General features: G+C 45.3%; 1 protein-coding gene across 1 annotated transcript in view; it reads right to left on the bottom strand.

The window, feature by feature from the left end:
* The window catches only part of LOC139384794 (rhophilin-2-like), a 71,731-nt gene extending 56,892 nt beyond the window's left edge, over positions 1 to 14,839 (bottom strand). The window contains exon 1 of the mRNA XM_071129674.1: positions 14,655 to 14,839. Within this exon, the coding sequence (XP_070985775.1) occupies positions 14,655 to 14,720 (66 nt within the window). The 5' untranslated portion in view covers positions 14,721 to 14,839. The remainder of the gene's footprint in view (positions 1 to 14,654) is intronic.
* Positions 14,840 to 22,271: the final 7,432 nt, after the last annotated feature.

The raw sequence follows: 22,271 nt of genomic DNA, 5'->3' as shown, positions 1-22,271 counted from the left end.
ATATGCTGATGCTATGCCAATACACCATCAATACCAGTTTATTAGGCTCATTCAGAATGATGTCATGATATTTATGACAACATTTGACTATCAAAAGGAAGCTGTAACCTCCGTCACGATACCCAGTCCTGGACTGTGTGTTTTAAGGTGTCGTTGTCACTAAGGAAACCCCCGCAGGTAAGATATAAGCTGTTATAAACTCTTACATCCCACATGACACCATATTCACTACACAGTGCACCACTGGCACCCTATTCCCTACATAGTGCACCACTGGCACCCTATTCACTACACAGTGCACCACTGGCACCCTATTCCCTACATAGTGCACCACTGGCACCCTATTCACTACACAGTGCACCACTGGCACCCTATTCCCTACATCGTGCACTACTTCCCTGTGGGTTCCGTTGCTGAAAATGGTTCAGTCAAAGAGGTACCAGCTCTGATCCACACAGAGAGATTACCACATTCCTCTAGCTAGCATCAAAGCTCTCGGAGGGAAAACCTAACCCTGAGTCACCTGACCAGGTGGACTCACTGCCCTTCCTCCTCCTCTTGACTAAAGGAGGGACATGTGATCTGCCTCTTGACTAAAGGACACAGAGGGACATGTGATCTGTCTGTCTCAAAGGAAGTGACAAAATGTCAGAGAACAGTTCCCACAACCACCCTGGGCAGTTCCCACAACCACCCTGGGCAGTTCCCACAACCACCCTGGGCAGTTCCCACAACCACCCTGGGCAGTCTTTCTCAACCCCAGGCTGGTCCCAAATAGGGATTGACACGGGTAACTGGGAATACTTCACATTTCCAGAAAAAAAAATGTAATGGCAAGACCCGGAAAACGACAACATGAGCAGCATCAGATTAGCAAAATATAAATAGCACATTATCCAAATAGGTTGTTAATGGAAGCCTTTAGCCAGGCATATTTACTACACACAATAGGTTGTCAATGGAAGCCTTTAGCCAGGCATATTTACTACACACAATAGGTTGTTAATGGTAGCCTTTAGCCTAGCATATTTACTACACACAATAGGTTGTCAATGGAAGCCTTTAGCCTAGCATATTTACTACACACAATAGGTTGTTAATGGTAGCCTTTAGCCTAGCATATTTACTACACACAATAGGTTGTTAATGGTAGCCTTTAGCCTAGCATATTTACTACACACAATAGGTTGTTAATGGTAGCCTTTAGCCTAGCATATTTACTACACACAATAGGTTGTTAATGGTAGCCTTTAGCCTAGCATATTTACTACACACAATAGGTTGTTAATGGAAGCCTTTAGCCTAGCATATTTACTACACAGTAAGTTGTTAATGGAAGCCTTTAGCCTAGCATATTTACTACACACAATGGGTTAATGGAAGCCTTTAGCCTAGCATATTTACTACACAATAGGTTGTTAATGGAAGCCTTTAGCCTAGAATATTTACTACACAGTAGGTTGTTAATGGAAGCCTTTAGCCTAGCATATTTACTACACACAATGTCACCATTAATCCAAAACACACATAATTGACACTGCTGGAATGAACAAATGCATGTAATAAACCCTACAGGAAACCCCAACCGTTTAACCTATAAAATAACCTCTCTTTTTGAGATGTCATTGTGACTCTTCATAAACTCCCATATCTGATTGGCCCTACGGACAATCCACTACGTTAGGCATCTCTGTCACAGACAACATTCTGTCTTCTACGGTCCTAGAGCCTATAGGCTATTATCCAATCCCAATGAAACCCCAAATCCTGACTCCTGTCTCGCGTAACAAAATCCTAACTTTATTCTGTAACCCATAGGCTGCATTATGAAAGCACGTCTATCCTAAGCATGTCAAAATACTTCTAGAATACCACCACCCCCGTATTGCTGCCTGTAGAGTTTAGGTGTGTGATCAACGTGTGATCAACAAAACGGTATGAGAGTAGATATGAATACAGTTGGTTCACGTTAAAATACCTTGAATATTTAAAAACTATTCTCTACTCTTCATCTCTCTGTTATTCATGAGCTGATCGGCTTTATAAAATCCTCAAAGTCCATTTAGCAAAAAACTGTGGGTCATTCATTGAAGGAGATTATCTAGCTCATTTGACTTTAGTTTTGACTGCCGTTACACAAGCGTTGTATGATTCGACAAGGCTATAGTCAGTGTGTAGCCAAGTCGACAAGGCTATAGTCAGAGTGTAGCCAAGTCGACAAGGCTATAGTCATAGTGTGTAGCCAAGTCAACAAGGCTATAGTCAGTGTGTAGCCAAGTCGACAAGGCTATAGTCAGAGTGTAGCCAAGTCGACAAGGCTATAGTCAGAGTGTGTAGCCAAGTCAACAAGGCTATAGTCAGAGTGTGCAGCCAAGTCGACAAGGCTATAGTCAGAGTGTGCAGCCAAGTCGACAAGGCTATAGTCAGAGTGAAGCCAAGTCAACAAGGTGACACAGCGCCCCCCTTCTTATTTGGGAAGAACCCTGGTGTACTGACCAGATATTGGCTTTAAACACTTTTTTTTTAAAGAAAAATGGACACTTCCATTTTTTCGGTATTTCCCCAGAAGTCTCTTGATCAATATTTCCCCAGAAGTCTCTTGATCAATATTTCCCCAGAAGTCTCTTGATCAATATTTCCCCAGAAGTCTCTTGATCAATATTTCCCCAGAAGTCTCTTGATCAATATTTCCCCAGAAGTCTCTTGATCAATATTTCCCCAGAAGTCTCTAAGGTCAATATGAATTATAAACCGGTAGTGAAACTAGGTAGATTTTTGGGGGATAATATGAATCCCAAGGAATGTCTTCCTGATTGGTCCTTTAGATACTGCAGCCGGCTGAAATCCATTTACTCAGGTGTCAATCTGAATCTTAAATCACAGTAGAGAAACAGCGTACTGTAGGGGTCGATTTATGTCCCGAACCTTCCAGAGTCCTAACAGTCCCAGAACAGACTCCTATTAAAAACAGTCCCAGAACAGACTCCTATTAAAAACAGTCCCAGAAAAGACTCCTATTAAAAACAGTCCCAGAACAGACTCCTATTAAAAACAGTCCCAGAACAGACTCCTATTAAAAACAGTCCCAGAACAGACTCCTATTAAAAACAGTCCCAGAACAGACTCCTATTAAAAACAGTCCCAGAACAGACTCCTATTAAAAACAGTCCCAGAACAGACTCCTATTAAAAACAGTCCCAGAACAGACTCCTATTAAAAACAGTCCCAGAACAGACTCCTATTAAAAACAGTCCCAGAACAGACTCCTATTAAAAACAGTCCCAGAACAGACTCCTATTAAAAACAGTCCCAGAACAGAGTCCTATTAAAAACAGTCCCAGAACAGACTCCTATTAAAAACAGTCCCAGAACAGACTCCTATTAAAAACAGTCCCAGAACAGACTCCTATTAAAAACAGTCCCAGAACAGACTCCTATTAAAAACAGTCCCAGAACAGACTCCTATTAAAAACAGTCCCAGAACAGACTCCTATTAAAAACAGTCCCAGAACAGACTCCTATTAAAAACAGTCCCAGAACAGAGTCCTATTAAAAACAGTCCCAGAACAGAGTCCTATTAAAAACAGTCCCAGAACAGAGTCCTATTAAAAACAGTCCCAGAACAGAGTCCTATTAAAAACAGTCCCAGAACAGAGTCCTATTAAAAACAGTCCCAGAACAGAGTCCTATTAAAAACAGTCCCAGAACAGAGTCCTATTAAAAACAGTCCCAGAACAGAGTCCTATTAAAAACAGTCCCAGAACAGAGTCCTATTAAAAACAGTCCCAGAACAGAGTCCTATTAAAAACAGTCCCAGAACAGAGTCCTATTAAAAACAGTCCCAGAACAGAGTCCTATTAAAAACAGTCCCAGAACAGACTCCTATTAAAAACAGTCCCAGAACAGAGTCCTATTAAAAACAGTCCCAGAACAGACTCCTATTAAAAACAGTCCCAGAACAGACTCCTATTAAAAACAGTCCCAGAACAGAGTCCTATTAAAAACAGTCCAGAACTGGGAACAGTCCAAGTACTCACAAAGCATTCCAGAATAGGAGTGCTGATGTACGACCAGGTCCCCCCCCCCCCTATAATTCATTATTATTTAACAGACTAAACTGATCCTAGATCAGCACAACTACATTGAGAGGCTCTTTATGAAAACAGGCCCAGAACAGAGTCCTATTAGAGTGTTCATTAGTAACGGAGCTCAGCCTGGGACAAAGACTCTCAGTCTGTCTCAGCTTCGGTCTGGACCAACAGACTGGGGACTGTGTCTGCTGGCCACTAACAAGCTCCCAATAACAAGCCCCAAGTTATATTCTGCATCCCAAATGGCACCCGACATAGTGCACTACTTTGACCAAGGCCCTATGGGCCCGGAGAACAGGTGGGCGTGGGGTCCAATTGGGACGCCGACAGAGTAAATCAGGGAACAGTCGGGTTAGCTGCCTCTCTCGTCTTTGGACAGACTACTGAAGAGACCCTCTCCATTGAACCATTCAGAGTGAAGGAGGAGTGTTGTGTAACGTTAAAACATAAAGAACAACATGAATTCAGAGCCGCGGTTCATCACGGTAAACATCTCTACACGTTATACGAACTGTCTGATTGGACAGGAGGATAGAAATGAGGTCAGAGTTCACCCTCCCTGCAGCAGCACAATATAATGAGGTTTGGCTACACACACGGTTAAACCCTAATTAAAGGGGAGTAGCTAGAGTCTTTCTTAAAGGGATGATTCAATGTTATTTTGCAGTAGAAACACGGGGGCTTTTTACGGTGTTTCCTCTGACATTGTCCAGACAGACTGCAGAGGTTGTACCAAATGGAACCCTATTCCCTATATAGTGGTACTACTATAGAACAGAGTCCTATTCCCTATATAGTGGTACTACTATATACCAGAGCCCTATTCCCTATATAGTGGTACTACTATAGACCAGAGCCCTGTTCCCTATATAGTGCACTACTTTAGACCAGGGCCCTATTCCCTATATAGTGCACTACTATAGACCAGGGCCCTATTCCCTATATAGTGCACTACTTTAGATCAGGGCCCTATGGCACCCTATTCCCCATATAGTGCACTACTATAGACCAGGGCCCTATTCCCTATATAGTGCACTACTTTAGACCAGGGCCCTATTCCCTATATAGTGCACTACTATAGACCAGGGCCCTATTCCCTATATAGTGCACTACTTTAGACCAGAGCCCTATTCCCCATATAGTGCACTACTTTAGACCAGGGCCCTATTCCCCATATAGTGCACTACTTTAGACCAGGGCCCTATTCCCCATATAGTGCACTACTTTAGACCAGGGCCCTATTCCCCATATAGTGCACTACTTTAGACCAGGGCCCTATTCCCCATATACTGCACTACTTTAGACCAGGGCCCTATTCCCTATATAGTGCACTACTTTAGACCAGGGCCCTATTCCCCATATAGTGCACTACTTTAGACCAGGGCTATGTAGGGAATAGGGTGCCATTTAGGACACAAGCCCAGCCTCTCTTTTTCTGGGCCAGGACACATGTTGTCAATTTGTCTGAGTGGTTTGGGACTGGGCCAGCCTTGAGCTGATTCTACGTCAATGGTATCTGGCTGCTGTTGCACTGGGGGACCAACGTCCCTAACGCCTGGGGGGGGGACGACAAACGTCCCTAATGCCTGGGGGGGGACGACAAACGTCCCTAACGCCTGGGGGGGGGAACAAACGTCCCTAACGCCTGGGGGGGGGGAACAAACGTCCCTAACGCCTGGGGGGGGGGGGAGAACAAACGTCCCTAACGCCTGGGGGGGGGGGAGAACAAACGTCCCTAACGCCTGGGGGGGGGGGGCAAACGTCCCTAACGCCTGGGGGGGGAGAACAAACGTCCCTAACGCCTGGGGGGGGGGGAACAAACGTCCCTAACGCCTGGGGAACAAACGTCCCTAACGCCTGGGGAACAAACGTCCCTAACGCCTGGGGGGGGGACAAACGTCCCTAACGCCTGGGGGGGGGGAACAAACGTCCCTAACGCCTGGGGGGGGGGAACAAACGTCCCTAACGCCTGGGGGGGGGGAACAAACGTCCCTAACGCCTGGGGGGGGGGACAAACGTCCCTAACGCCTGGGGGGGGGGGACAAACGTCCCTAACGCCTGGGGGGGGAACAAACGTCCCTAACGCCTGGGGGGGGGGGACAAACGTCCCTAACGCCTGGGGGGGGGGGGAACAAACGTCCCTAACGCCTGGGGGGGGAACAAACGTCCCTAACGCCTGGGGGGGGGGGACAAACGTCACTAACGCCTGGGGGGGGGGGACAAACGTCCCTAACGCCTGGGGGGGGGACAAACGTCCCTAACGCCTGGGGGGGGGACAAACGTCCCTAACGCCTGGGGGGGGGACAAACGTCCCTAACGCCTGGGGGGGGGGACAAACGCCCCTAACGCCTGGGGGGGGGACAAACGCCCCTAACGCCTGGGGGGGGGGGACAAACGTCCCTAACGCCTGGGGGGGGGGGGACAAACGTCCCTAACGCCTGGGGGGGGGGACAAACGTCCCTAACGCCTGGGGGGGGGGACAAACGTCCCTAACGCCTGGGGGGGGGGACAAACGTCCCTAACGCCTGGGGGGGGGGGTTTGGGAACCCGGCCTGAAACCAGCTCAGGGAAACAGCAGAGGTTTGGGAACCCAGCCTGAAACCACGTCACCATGGCATCTCACAGGATTATCGGAAGACCAGGAGTTGAGCGGCGAGTCTGTGGAGCATTTGTTAGAGCAGCATAGTAAATCACTGAGCTCATTCTCACCAGGCAGAGAAGACAGAGAGAGCGAGAGACGAGACAGAGCGAGAGACACAGAGAGCGAGAGACACAGAGAGCGAGAGACACAGAGAGCGAGAGACACAGAGAGCGAGAGACACAGAGAGCGAGACACAGAGAGCGAGAGACACAGAGAGCGAGAGACACAGAGAGCGAGAGACACAGAGAGCGAGAGAGACAGAGAGCGAGAGACACAGAGAGCGAGAGACACAGAGAGCGAGAGACACAGAGAGCGAGAGACAGAGAGCGAGAGACAGAGAGCGAGAGACACAGAGCGAGAGACAGAAAAAAGGGCCAACACTTAACTGAAAACTCCACCAACGCCGAACACTGTTTCCAAATCCCAAATGTTGTTTAAACATAACCAAATCACCAGGACTCCTGTATGTCTTATTGCCCTGTGGTTTCCTGAATGTGCAAACCTCTTCAGGCAGAGACCGAGCTTTGGCTTGACAAGCCTGCTTACAGGAGTGGGAAAGGTTGCTGTGGTGTGTGAAGACACTATGGAAAAACTCAAATCACTGTTCCATGAAATATACTGTTGCGTTCTACACGAGAGAGCAAGACAGAGCGAGAGAACCTGGAGAATAGTCCCCTAAGCAAGCTGGTCCTGGGGCTCTGTTCACAAACACAAACACACCCTACAGAGCCCCAGGACAGCAGCACAATTAGACCCAACCAAATCATGAGAAAACAAAAAGATAATTACTTGACACATTGGAAAGAATTAACAAAAAAAACAGAGCAAACTAGAATGCTATTTGGCCCTAAACAGAGAGTATACAGCGGTAGAATACCTGACCACTGTGACTGACCCAAAATTAAGGAAAGCTTTGACTATGTACAGACTCAGTGAGCATAGCCTTGCTATTGAGAAAGGCCGCCGTAGGCAGACATGGCTCTCAAGAGAAGACAGGCTATGTGCTCACTGCCCACAAAATGAGGTGGAAACTGAGCTGCACTTCCTAACCTCCTGCCCAATGTATGACCATATTTAGAGACACATATTTCCCTCAGATTACACAGATCCACAAAGAATTCGAAAACAAATCCAATTCTGATAAACTCCCATATCTACTGGGTGAAATTCCACAGTGTTCCATCACAGCAGCAAGATTTGTGACCTGTTGCCACGAGAAAAGGGCAACCAGTGAAGAACAAACACCATTGGAAATACAACCCATATTTATGCGTATTTATTTTATATTATGTCCTTTAACCATTTGTACATTGTTAAAACACTGTATATATATATAATATGACATTTGTAATGTCTTTATTGTTTTGAAACTTCTGTATGTGTAATGTTTACTGTTAATTTTAATTGTTTATTTGACTTTATATATTCACTTTATATATTATCTACCTCACTTGCTTTGGCAATGTTAACACATGTTTCCCATGACAATAAAGCCCTTGAATTGAAATTGAATTGAGAGAGGGAGCGAGAGAGAGAGGGAGCGAGAGAGAGAGAGGGAGCGAGAGAGAGAGAGGGAGCGAGAGAGAGAGAGGGAGCGAGAGAGAGAGAGAGGGAGAGAGAGAGGGAGAGAGAGAGAGAGAGGGAGAGGGAGCGAGAGCGAGAGAGAGAGAGCGAGAGAGAGAGAGAGGGAACGAGAGAGAGAGAGAGAGAGAGAGGGAACGAGAGAGAGAGAGAGAGAGAGAGAGAGAGAGAGAGGGAACGAGAGAGAGAGAGAGAGAGAGAGAGAGGAAGCGAGAGAGAGAGAGGGAGCGAGAGAGAGAGAGGGAGCGAGAGAGAGAGAGGGAGCGAGAGAGAGAGAGGGAGCGAGAGAGAGAGAGGGAGCGAGAGAGAGAGAGGGAGCGAGAGAGAGAGAGGGAGCGAGAGAGGGAGAGGGAGCGAGAGAGGGAGAGGGAGCGAGAGAGGGAGCGAGAGAGGGAGAGAGAGAGAGGGAGAGAGAGAGAGGGAGAGAGAGAGAGGGAGAGAGAGAGAGGGAGAGAGAGGGGTCTAACTCCCACCCTCTCCCTTGCTCATCAGACTCATAAACAGAGCATTAATAGACAGAGGAAGTCTGCTACAAAGCCTAAGGCCAGACTCTCTTCACAGGGAGATCAGGGCAGCTTGACTACAACAAAGACCCTTTCAACACCTAAACACAATCATTTTCATCGCCGCACTAACTACAGGTTGACTAAGAAAAACAAGCCTCTGCCCGGGCGGATACACAAATATGTGACTGCACTGGTTCAGCCTGTGAGAACGGTGACAGCCAGAGTCAACATGTTACGCCACGGTGGAGTCACATGACACCCTATGGACCCTGGTCAAAAGTAGTGTTCAGTCTTACATAGGGAATAGGGTGCTACTTGGGACATAACCATTACTCCACGACAGACGACTGAATTCTCTTCCTCCATAGATAAAGGTTACGGGACACTGTAAATATCTTACGACCGTGACCTTTGGACTCCAGAGTGGCGCAGCGGTCTAAGGCACTGGGCGTCACTACAGTCCCTGGTTTGAATCCAGGCTGTATGACATCCGGACGTGATTGGGAGTCCCATAGAGTCAATCGGCCCGGCGTCGTCCGGGGTTTGCCCGTCATTGTAAAATAAGAATTTGTCCTTAAACTGACTTGCCCAGTTAAATAAAAGCTTTTAAACAAATAAATGAGAAAGAGACACCAGACAACCTGTACAGATGGTCTTCATGGTGATCTATTTACTAGGCTCTACCCTGGGCTCCTGTACAGATAGTCTTTATGGTGATCTATTTACTAGGCTCTACCTTGGGCTCCTGTACAGATGGTCTATATGGTGATCTATTTACTAGGCTCTACCCTGGGCTCCTGTACAGATGGTCTTCATGGTGATCTATTTACTAGGCTCTACCTTGGGCTCCTGTACAGATGGTCTATATGGTGATCTATTTACTAGGCTCTACCCTGGGCTCCTGTACAGATGGTCTTTATGGTGATCTATTTACTAGGCTCTACCTTGGGCTCCTGTACAGATGGTCTATATGGTGATCTATTTACTAGGCTCTACCCTGGGCTCCTGTACAGATAGTCTTCATGGTGATCTATTTACTAGGCTCTACCCTGGGCTCCTGTACAGATGGTCTTCATGGTGATCTATTTACTAGGCTCTACCTTGGGCTCCTGTACAGATAGTCTTTATGGTGATCTATTTACTAGGCTCTACCCTGGGCTCCTGTACAGATAGTCTTTATGGTGAACTATTTACTAGGCTCTACCCTGGGCTCCTGTACAGATAGTCTTTATGGTGATCTATTTACTAGGCTCTACCCTGGGCTCCTGTACAGATAGTCTTTATGGTGATCTATTTACTAGGCTCTACCCTGGGCTCCTGTACAGATGGTCTTCATGGTGATCTATTTACTAGGCTCTACCCTGGGCTCCTGTACAGATGGTCTTTATGGTGATCTATTTACTAGGCTCTACCCTGGGCTTCTGTGGATATCTATTTTACAAATGAAGAGTCAACCATTTGAACGACATCCTGTTTATCCAGAAACTAAACCCCTTTCTCCAGAAACTAAACCCCTTTCTCCAGAAACTAAACCCCGTTCTCCAGAAACTAAACCCCGTTCTCCAGAAACTAAACCCCGTTCTCCAGAAACCAAACCCCGTTCTCCAGAAACCAAACCCCGTTCTCCAGAAACCAAACCCCTTTCTCCAGAAACCAAACCCCTTTCTCCAGAAACTAAACCCCTTTCTCCAGAAACTAAACCCCTTTCTCCAGAAACTAAACCCCTTTCTCCAGAAACTAAACCCCTTTCTCCAGAAACTAAACCCCTTTCTCCAGGAACTAAACCCCTTTCTCCAGGAACTAAACCCCTTTCTCCAGAAACTCCCAGGAATCCCAGATTCAATCCAGGAGAAACTACATCTCTGAAGAACAACTCTGGTTTCATGACAGGTCTTGCATGGCCTGTGTCCCAAATGGCCCCTATAGTGCACTACTTTAGACCAGGGCCCCTATAGTGCACTACTTTAGACCAGGGCCCCTATAGAGCACTACTTTAGACCAAGGCCCCTATAGTGCACTACTTAAGAACAGGGTTAGGGTTAGGGTTAGGGCCCATTGCAGATAGTGTACCATTCGACCAGGGCCCATAGGGAAGAGTGTACCATTCAACCAGGGCCCATAGGGAATAGTGTACCATTCAACCAGGGCCCATAGGGAATAGTGTACCATGTACCATTCGACCAGGGCCCATATGGAATAGTGTCCCATCCCTGCATTGAGGTTCTTTTCCCGGTAGGGTCGGTGTCTTCTAGCTGGGATACCTAGTCAGTTGGGAAAAGGGGGGGATGCCTAGTCAGTTGCTCAACGGAAAGCCTTCAACCTCAATGGGTCTTCCGCAATTAACCCAACCCCTCTGAATCAGAGAGGTGAGGTGGGGACTATCGACGTCATCGGCACCCGGGGAACAGTTGTTGTTGGGGGTTAACTACCTTGCTCAAGGGCAGAACGGCAGATTGTTCCATGTTGCCGTCTCGGGGATTTGAACCAGCGACCTTTCGGTTACCGGCCCATTGAGATGTACTGCTAGGTTAGAGAGAGAGCTTGGCAGTCTGCTGTCGTTACTGCTAGCTAGCATGACGACGAAAGGGGCAGTTATCAGGGGAAACCAGCAGTATTTCAATCTTCTCGATGGAGCAGCGTGGAACCTGTGGATAAAGATCCAGTTTGGGACAGATCCCATCTCTGCATTGAGATATGTTGGCGAGAGATATGGGTGGGACGAGTCCACAGTGTGTTAATGTAAACATGATTGTGCATCCGACTCCTGAGCAGCTCAGTGTAAACAAGCGTAACGGTAAGGGTTTTGGTATTTTCTAGCAGACTGCCAGGCTATCTGTCCAACCTCGCCAGCTTGTTATCCAGGGGGCATGTTCCTCAGAAAGACACACAAAACACACACCGCAGACAGGAGCACAAACACACACACCACAGACAGGAGCACAAACACACACACCACAGACAGGAGCACAAACACACACACCACAGACACACAGGCAGGAAGGAGCACACACACCTCAGTAGATAAAAGCATTCCATAAATACCTGATAATGTATTCACAGTAGGCTGTAAGATATAGGTCCATTAGGCTGGCCACTATCACACACACCCCCACTATCTCTCTCACACACACACACACACACACACACACACACACACACACCCTAATAGTTTCTTTCTTGTTAGCAAAATAATGGGAGCAACAGGATATAAGGTCTTTCACCCTGGCCGTCTTTAAATGGACCATGTGATCAGTGATCAGTGATCAGTTGATCATCCACAGATTGAGATATTTTGGCTCAAACACATTAAGGAAATAAATTCCACAAAGGAACTTTTAACACGGCACACCTGTGAATTGAAATGCATTCCAGGTGACTACCTCATGAAGCTGGTTGAGAGAATGCCAAGATTGTGCAAAGCTGTCATCAAGGCAAAGGGTGGCTACTTTGAAGAATCTCAAATATAAAATATATTTTGATTTGTTTAACACTTTTTTTGGGTTACAACATGATTCTATATGTGTTATTTCATAGTTTTGATGTCTTTACTATTATTCTACAATGTAGAAAATAGTAAAAATAAAGAAAAACCCTTGAATGAGTAGGTGTTAGTCAAATGTTTTGCATCTCTACAATGTTTTAATGTCGATTCTTGTATCTCACCACATTAGTTATTAACATAATGATTTATCAATCAGTTGTGTTGTGACAAGGTAGGGGTGGTATACAATAGATAGCCCTATTTGGTAAACGACCAAGTCCATATCAGGGCAAGAACAGCTCAAATAAGCAAAGAGTAACGACAGTCCATCATTACTGTAAGACATGAAGTCAGTCCATCATTACTTTAAGACATGAAGGTCAGTCCATCATTACTTTAGACATGAAGGTCAGTCCATCATTACTTTAAGACATGAAGGACAGTCCATCATTACTTTAAGACATGAAGGTCAGTCCATCATCACTTTAAGACATGAAGGTCAGTCCATCATTACTTTAAGACATGAAGGACAGTCCATCATTACTTTAAGACATGAAGGTCAGTCCATCATCACTTTAAGACATGAAGGTCAGTCCATCATTACTATAAGACATGAAGGTCAGTCCATCATTACTTTAGACATGAAGGTCAGTCCATCATTACTATAAGACATGAAGGACAGTCCATCACTACTATAAGACATGAAGATCAGTCCATCATTACTATAAGACATGAAGGTCAGTCCATCATTACTTTAAGACATGAAGGTCAGTCCATCATTACTTTAAGACATGAAGGTCAGTCCATCATTACTATAAGACATGAAGGTCAGTCCATCATTACTATAAGACATGAAGGTCAGTCCATCATTACTATAAGACATGAAGGTCAGTCCATCATTACTATAAGACATGAAGATCAGTCCATCATTACTATAAGACATGAAGGTCAGTCCATCATTACTTTAAGACATGAAGGTCAGTCCATCATTACTTTAAGACATGAAGGTCAGTCCATCATTACTTTAAGACATGAAGGTCAGTCCATCATTACTTTAAGACATGAAGTCAGTCCATCATTACTTTAGACATGAAGGTCAGTCCATCATTACTTTAAGACATGAAGGTCAGTCCATCATTACTTTAGACATGAAGGTCAGTCCATCATTACTTTAGACATGAAGGTCAGTCCATCATTACTATAAGACATGAAGTCAGTCCATCATTACTATAAGACATAAAGGTCAGTCCATCATTACTTTAAGACATGAAGGTCAGTCCATCATTACTATAAGACATGAAGGTCAGTCCATCATTACTTTAAGACATGAAGGACAGTCCATCATTACTATAAGACATGAAGGACAGTCCATCATTACTTTAAGACATGAAGGACAGTCCATCATTACTTTAAGACATGAAGGTCAGTCCATCATTACTTTAAGACATGAAGGTCAGTCCATCATTACTTTAAGACATGAAGGTCAGTCAATACGGAACATTTCAAGAACTTTTCAAGTTTATTCAAGCGCAGTCGCAGAAACCATCACGCGCTGTGATGAAACTGTCTCTCATGAGGACCGCCACAGGAAAGAAAAAGAGGTGCATCAGATGACCTGGCCTCCACAATCAACCCAATTGAGATTGTTTGGGATGAGTTGAACCGCAGAGTGAAGGAAAAGCATCCAACAAGTGCTCAGCACATAGGGAAACTCCTTAAATACTCCTTAAATAAAAAGCATTCCAGGTGAAGCTGGTTGAGAGAATGCCAAGAGTGGGCAAAGCTGTCACCAAGGCAAAGGGTGGCTATTTGAAGAATCTCAAATATAACATATTTAGATTAGTTTAACAATTTTTTGGTTACTACATGATTCCATGCGTGTTATTTCATAGTTTTGATGTCTTCACTATTATTTTACAATGTAGAAAATAGTAAAATAAAGAAAACCCCTTTTAAAACGTTTGACCTGTAGTGTATATCACCAGAAGATCTTTGACAACCAACTGCCGTATGTTCCAATACGATAGCGACCAATGACATTAAGTGGCCACTGCCACACCTGACAATCAGTCAAACCCATTAAAAACCGCAGATAGCGTTATCGTATTTTTTAAAAAACAGGGTATAAACCACTAATCAAACAGGTAGTACCGTCAGACATCAACACCGGTTGTTTTGATTGAGATGAAATACATCCACTAGGCCGCTGTTCATTTCAGTGAAAGCAGAAACACTGCGTTTATAACAGACAGAGTCCATTCATAAGTGAACGGTTTGTAACACATGAATCGTTATGAACGTCCCCTGCGTAACCGCGCTATCATCTCTATCATAAAAACTTACAAATCACTCACCTTTTTAAAATATCCATTCTGACCCGCTCGGTCCTTGATTCCGTTGGTAAGTATTGTATCCGTCATTCTGAACTTTTAAAACGCAGCCAAAAGCTTCGAAGAAATGCGGAAAACGGGAATATGGTTGTGAGCCTGTTATTCAACAGGTGCGCTTTCCCCAGCTATTACAATCAGTCACTGGTTCGGTCTCTCGTCTATTCGTTATGTGACATCACTCTACCAGACAGTCGCTATTCTCCCCGCAGCTAAACTAGAAACCCCACCCCGAGAGTGTGACGGCAGCGGATCGCAGCGCAGACAAAACGGTAAAGTTATCAGTATCTTTAGTTGCAGTGTGTTGCTTTTGTAGGTAGGCGGGGCTCCAATCGCTCCTCTTGAGTATTTGCATAAGAGGCGTAGCCCTCTGCCCAGGAGCCTGCTTCATGGTTGTACGTGGAAGGATCCTTTGCCTTTAGAGAATGTTTTATGATACAGAAGTATGCAAGAAAACACATTCCATATGTTTGGCTTAGCCTACTTTTATTTTATTACTTGTCTTCTTGTTTCTCTCACCTACATAGAGTACAGCAACTTATAGCTGCAAGCAGCAATGAACGGGGTCCACAGGATGACAAAGATCAGAGTGGATTTACAGTGGTTTGAATACCAAACCTAACCTGCTTCCTCATGGTAATGTTTTTGATGACTCTAAAAGGTTTCAAGCTGATAGGCTATTTGTGAAGTGGATTTACAAAGGATTTTAATGTGCAATATGCAATAATCGATCCTCCATTTCCTGGTTGCTAAAATTTAAATAGTTATTTCAGTTTATCTGACAAAACAAGCACTCAGAGTGTAGTCCTAATAAGAGCATGTCTATTCTGGGCTCTGGTTTTAACAGTGCAACACTGAGGTAATGCTCAGTCTTGAAACTGTTTCTGTACTTGTTGTTGTTTAAGTTTGTCAGAGTTGAGAACCCTGACTCACATAGGTATGTGGTGCCAAACTGGACCAGAACACCTACTGCTTTCTCAGTCAGGCAGGAGACCACTTCCTGTTGTAGATGAACAGCCCAGAACCGGTTCTCAGCCAGACAGGAGACCACTTCCTGTTGTAGATGAACAACCCAGAACCGTTTCTCAGTCAGGCAGGAGACCATTTCCTGTTGTAGATGAACAACCCAGAACCGGTTTTCAGTCAGACAGGAGACCATTTCCTGTTGTAGATGAACAACCCAGAAACTGTATGAGTGGGTTCTGTCAGGCAGGAGACCACTTCCTGCTGTAGATGAACAACCCAGAAACTGTATGAGTGGGTTCTCAGTCAGGCAGGAAACCACTTCCTGCTGTAGATGAACAACCCATAACCGGTTCTCAGGCAGGCAGGAGTTTCATGATTATTGAGCTCAGTCAGAGCTTGTGGCTAGAATGAGTCCATTTGATGACAGCAGTGAGTGGTGGCGAGTGGGAAAGTCAGTGACTGACAGCGCATCATCTGCTGTTGAACCACAGCGCTGCGTCGTGTGGGAAGCTGAGTGAGCTTCAAGAAAACTGTTGAAAAAACATCCGGTAAAAACTGCTGAAAAAAAGATCTGGTAAACCCCTCTCCCTCTCCCCTCTCCCCTCTCCTTCTACCCTCTCCCTCTCCCCTCTCCTCTCTCCTTCTACCCTCTCCCTCTCCCCTCTCCTTCTACCCTATCCCTCTCCCCTCTCCTCTCTCCTTCTCCACTCTCCTTCTCCTTCTCCCCTCTCCTTCACCTCTCTCCCTCTCCCTCTCCATCTCCCTCTCTTTCTCCCCTCTCCTTCTCCCCTCTCCCTCTCCCCACTACCTCTCCTTCTCCCTCTCCCTCTCCTTCTCCCTCTCCTTCTCCCTCTCCCTCTCCTTCTCCCCTCTCCCTCTCCTTCTCCTTCTCCCTCGCCCCTCTACCTCTCCTTCTCCCTCTCCTTCTCCCCTCTCCCTCTCCTTCTCCCTCTCCCTCTCCCCTATCCCTCTCCCCTCTCCCTCTCCATATCCCTCTCCTTCTCCCCTCTCCCTCTCCCTCTCCTTCTCCTTCTCCCCTCTACCTCTCCTTCTCCCTCTACCCTCTCCGTCTCCCTCTCCCTCCCCTTCTCCCCTCTCCCCTCTCCGTCTCCCTCTCCTTCTCCCCTCTCCCTCTCCCCTCTCCCTCTCCCCTCTCCCCTCTCCCCTCTACCTCTCCCTCCCACACAGCTGCCAAACTGAGCCTGCTGTTTAAGCTGAAAGCACACTGAACAAAGAGCGCAGATGCACTTGGCCCAATCAGATTCCACTGATTGATGAAATAATTCTAAATGTCCACTGCCACGTCGCAACCCACCATTAGCCTACTGTCACCAAGGTCTACGAACAGCGTTGGTCAGCCATATTGTGGTTTGTGATATTACTCCTCTCTGTCACAACAAGTGGCAGGATACTGAGGGAACACACACCGATGGCACTATTGTCCTCAGGTTGTGCGGTGTCCAGGTAATCGGTGTGTCTTTGGTTGCTTAGAAACTGTACGGGGCAAACTTGACATGTTATTTCTAAGCTCTTCAGACACAGTGGTTGTTCTTCAAGGTTGATGTTGTGGTGATTATGTTGTTGATTGCTAGGAATGATTCCAGCTAGAGGAGGGCATTTTCAATACCACCTGGTCCGTCTTTATTTATAGGGACCCTTGAATGAAAACCTTTTAGAAGTAAAACAGTTTGTGTTGTTGTCGTCTGAAAACTGTAATATTCTCTGGATTTTTATCCAAATTGGTTCGAAAAGAAAATACTTTTTTTTAAATGTATTTTTTAACTTCAGATTGAATTGGAATAAAACAAATAAATAAATAATATAGATAGCTCATAGCGGTTGTTAAGATAGGCAGGGAGTACAATCATAAAGGAAACACCCTGGCTACTTGACAAATATGACAGACATGAAAGACATCTTTCATGTGAACAAGATGGCGTCGACAGAGAGGGCTGCCTTGCTTCTAGTCCTTAGGAAACTTTACAGTATTTTTTTTTAAATTAACGTATTACAATAATTTCCCTACACTCGCAATAACTTCTGCTTACCATGTGTATGTGACCAATAACATCTGCTAACCATGTGTATGTGACCAATAACACCTGCTAACCATGTGTATGTGACCAATAAGATCTGCTAACCATGTGGATGTGACCAATAACATCTGCTAACCATGTGACCAATAACATCTGCTAACCATGTGCAAGTGACCAATAACATCTGCTAACCATGTGACCAATAACATCTGCTAACCATGTGACCAATAACATCTGCTAACCATGTGTATGTGACCAATAACATCTGCTAACCATGTGACCAATAACATCTGCTAACCATGTGACCAATAACATCTGCTAACCATGTGACCAATAAAATTTGATTTTATTTGACATTAAAAACTCTTAAAGGGAAAATTCACTCAAAAACTATATTTTGGTATTTCTTTTCATTAGTCCGCTGTTGATGCAGTCCCAAAATGTTTCATTTGTCAGCAGTCATGTTTTCAAGATATTGGACGAGCAAGAAGCAACATATCACCGGCCAGTACCTGGCAGACCCCCATACAGGCTTATGTAGAGGAAGCAACATATCAACCGGCCAGTACCTGGCAGACCCCCATACTGGCTTATGTAGAGGAAGTGAATTAACATTATCATGACGATGTGGGCGGTGACTATTGACACGTTCATATGCCAGTCGGAAGTTGGACATTTCAGAGGACATTTCAGTCCAGTCTGTCCTGTCTGTCCTGTCCTGTCTGTCCTGTCTGTCCTGTCCTGTCTTGTCCTGTCTGTCCCGTCCTGTCTGTCCTGTCCTGTCTGTCCTGCCCTGTCTGTCCTGTCCTGTCTGTCCTGTCTGTCCTGTCCTGTCCTGTCTGTCCTGTCCTGTCCTGTCTGTCCTGTCCTGTCCTGTCTGTCCTGTCCTCTGTCCTGTCTGTCCTGTCCTGTCCTGTCTGTCCTGTCTGTCATGTCCTGTCTGTCCTGTCCTGTCTGTCCTGTCTGTCTTGTCCTGTCCTGTCTGTCCTGTCTGTCCTGTCCTGTCCTGTCCTGTCCTGTCTGTCCCTCAGTCATTGACAGACCCTATCCCTATCCCTCAGTCCCTGACAGACGCTATCCCTGTCCCTCAGTCCCTGACAGACCCTATCCCTGTCCCTCAGTCCCTGACAGACCCTATCCCTAAGCCTCAGTCCATGACAGACCCTATCCCTAAACATCAGTCCCTGACAGACCCTAACCCGTCCTGTCATGGTTCTCCACTCCCTCTAGAGGACAGATGAAGAGAGACAGAGGGAGTCTGTGGAACAGTCCTGTCATGGTTCTCCACTCCCTCTAGAGGACAGATGGAGTCTGTGGAACAGTCCTGTCATGGTTCTCCACTCCCTCTAGAGGACAGATAAAGAGAGACAGAGGGAGTCTGTGGAACAGTCCTGTCATGGTTCTCCACTCCCTCTAGAGGACAGATGGAGTCTGTGGAACAGTCCTGTCATGGTTCTCCACTCCCTCTAGAGGACAGATGGAGTCTGTGGAACAGTCCTGTCATGGTTCTCCACTCCCTCTAGAGGACAGATGGAGTCTGTGGAACAGTCCTGTCATGGTTCTCCACTCCCTCTAGAGGACAGATGGAGTCTGTGGAACAGTCCTGTCATGGTTCCCTCTAGAGGACAGATAAAGAGAGACAGAGGGAGTCTGTGGAACCATCCTGTCAATGACGATAATAGTTAGAATATTTATTTTTTTGCAGGTGTAAGAAATATATCCTGTTCTATTTGTGAAGTTCAGCTAAATGAGTTTCATAAGCATTGAATTGAATGTCATTGAGTTCATGTTTGAATATGTCTCGTAACAACAACAGAAAAATATTCCATTATTTCCATTGCCAGGTTTCCTTCATGTGTACCTGACTGACATCGTGTGGTTGGTTGACGGTACTGCACCCCAGCTGCTATTAATGTAGCGCGTCATTCAGGCTGACGGAGTTAAATCGTGGGTAGGAAATGCTTCTTCACTCTTTTCCCAGGCACTTTCTTTTAACATAATTAGATCCAAAAGGTCACAGATTATATATGAAATAATGTACAATGTAAATGACGTGTAATTTGTCATAATGTGAAGTGTACTTTTGTTGTTTTTAACAGTTTCCATGCTAACTTGTTAGCTCTGCTATCTCTCGCCCTGTTAACCATGTTACACTGTTAGCTGGCGTGCTGTCCAAACCTACAAGGTTCAACATTTCTGTTGAGGTTTTTTAATCCTTTTATGTTATAGGAGTTTGAGGGAATTCGTAAATTAACTAACACTGCGGTGTATGTTATTCTCTGTCGCAGGGATGTGACGGTGTACGTTATTCTCTGTCGCAGGGATGTGACGGTGTACGTTATTCTCTCGCAGGAACGTGACAGTGTGTGTGTTATTCTCTGTCCCAGGGATGTAACGGTGTGTGTTATTCTCTTGTGTTATTTTCTGTCCCAGGTATGTGACGGTGTACGTTATTCTCTGTCGCAGGGATGTGAATGAATGTGTTGTCTATGGGGTTATTTGTTCTGTGTAATTGTTATTGTACATTTGTATTTGATCATTTTATATGGAGAATTAATATGCAATTAAGAAAAAAAAATACTATAAAAAAACCAAGAATAATATAACAGACTGTTTCATGCTGATGAAACCATAACTCAACTAACACTGCTGCTGTCTGTCCCAGAACAAATAAAGATTCAGTGAGTACCGTTGTGTCCCTGCCTGCTGATTGGTTGCCTCGGGAAAGGAGTTAGAACCAGAAGGTTACATATTTTACATATATTATGCTTCCACCTACTGTTTAGAAGTCTACAATTTATTTTATATGTTTAGGCACATGGCCTCCTGTACTTTGGTTGATGGATCAATTTTTTTTTTTAACCTTTATTTAACAAGTCAGTTAAGAACAAATTCTTATTTTCAATGACGGCCCTAGGAACAGTGGGTTAACTGGTCTAGGAACAGTGGGTTAACTGGTCTAGGAACAGTGGGTTAACTGGTCTAGGAACAGTGGGTTAACTGCCTGTTCAAGGGCAGAACGACAGATTAGTAGTACCTTGTCAGCTCGGGGATTTGAACTTGCAACCTTTCGGTTACTAGTCCGATGCTCTAACCACTGCAGGGTGCAACAACCTGGAAATACAACCACTCCTCAACCACCACAAGGGGGCGATAAACGTCTGTGTTTCAGTAAAGCAGCAGATTTCCAAGAACCGTGGAAAAAGGTATTTTGACAGGCATTGAAATCACAGGGCATCTTGTCAAACTGGTACATCTGAAACACTAAAATACTCTATTCCTGTGAGAATCACTGATCCATCTAAACCCGCTGTGAGAATCACTGAACCATCTGAACCGCTGTGAGAATCACTGAACCATCTAAACCTGCTGTGAGAATCACTGAACCATCTATTCCTGTGAGAATCACTAAACCATCTGAACCGCTGTGAGAATCAATGAACCATCTGAACCGCTGTGAGAATCAATGAACCATCTGAACCTGCTGTGAGAATCACTGAACCATCTGAACCGCTGTGAGAATCAATGAACCATCTGAACCGCTGTGAGAATCACTGAACCATCTGAACCGCTGTGAGAATCACTGAACCATCTGAACCGCTGTGAGAATCAATGAACCATCTGAACCGCTGTGAGAATCAATGAACCATCTGAACCGCTGTGAGAATCACTGAACCATCTAAACCTGCTGTGAGAATCACTGAACCATCTGAACCGCTGTGAGAATCACTGAACCATCTAAACCCGCTGTGAGAATCACTGAACCATCTAAACCCGCTGTGAGAATCACTGAACCATCTGAACCGCTGTGAGAATCACTGAACCATCTAAACCACTGTGAGAATCACTGATCCATCTAAACTGCTGTGAGAATCACTGAACCATCTAAACCTGCTGTGAAAATCACTGAACCATCTAAACCACTGTGAGAATCACTGAACCATCTAAACCGCTGTGAGAATCACTGAACCATCAAAACAGCTGTGAGAATCACTGAACCATCTATTACTGTGAGAATCACTGAACCATCTATTCCTGTGAGAATCACTGAACCATCTAAACCACTGTGAGAATCACTGAACCATCTATTCCTGTGAGAATCACTGAACCATCTAAACCACTGTGAGAATCACTGAACCATCTATTCCTGTGAGAATCACTGAACCATCTAAACCACTGTGAGAATCACTGAACCATCTAAACCCGCTGTGAGAATCATTGAACCATCTAAACCTGCTGTGAGAATCACTGAACCATCTAAACCGCTGTGAGAATCACTGAACCATCTAAACCGCTGTGAGAATCATTGAACCATCTAAACCTGCTGTGAGAATCACTGAACCATCTAAACCGCTGTGAGAATCACTGAACCATCTAAACCGCTGTGAGAATCACTGAACCATCTAAACCGCTGTGAGAATCACTGAACCATCTAAACCGCTGTGGGAATCACTGAACCATCTGAACCGCTGTGGGAATCACTGAACCATCTAAACCACTGTGAGAATCACTGAACCATCTGAACCGCTGTGAGAATCAATGAACCATCTGAACCGCTGTGAGAATCACTGAACCATCTAAA

Source organism: Oncorhynchus clarkii, chromosome 26 (genome assembly GCF_045791955.1).
Source record: "Oncorhynchus clarkii lewisi isolate Uvic-CL-2024 chromosome 26, UVic_Ocla_1.0, whole genome shotgun sequence".
In the NCBI taxonomy this organism is placed as follows: Eukaryota; Metazoa; Chordata; class Actinopteri; order Salmoniformes; family Salmonidae; genus Oncorhynchus; species Oncorhynchus clarkii.
This window is presented reverse-complemented; position numbering and strand designations above follow the sequence as displayed.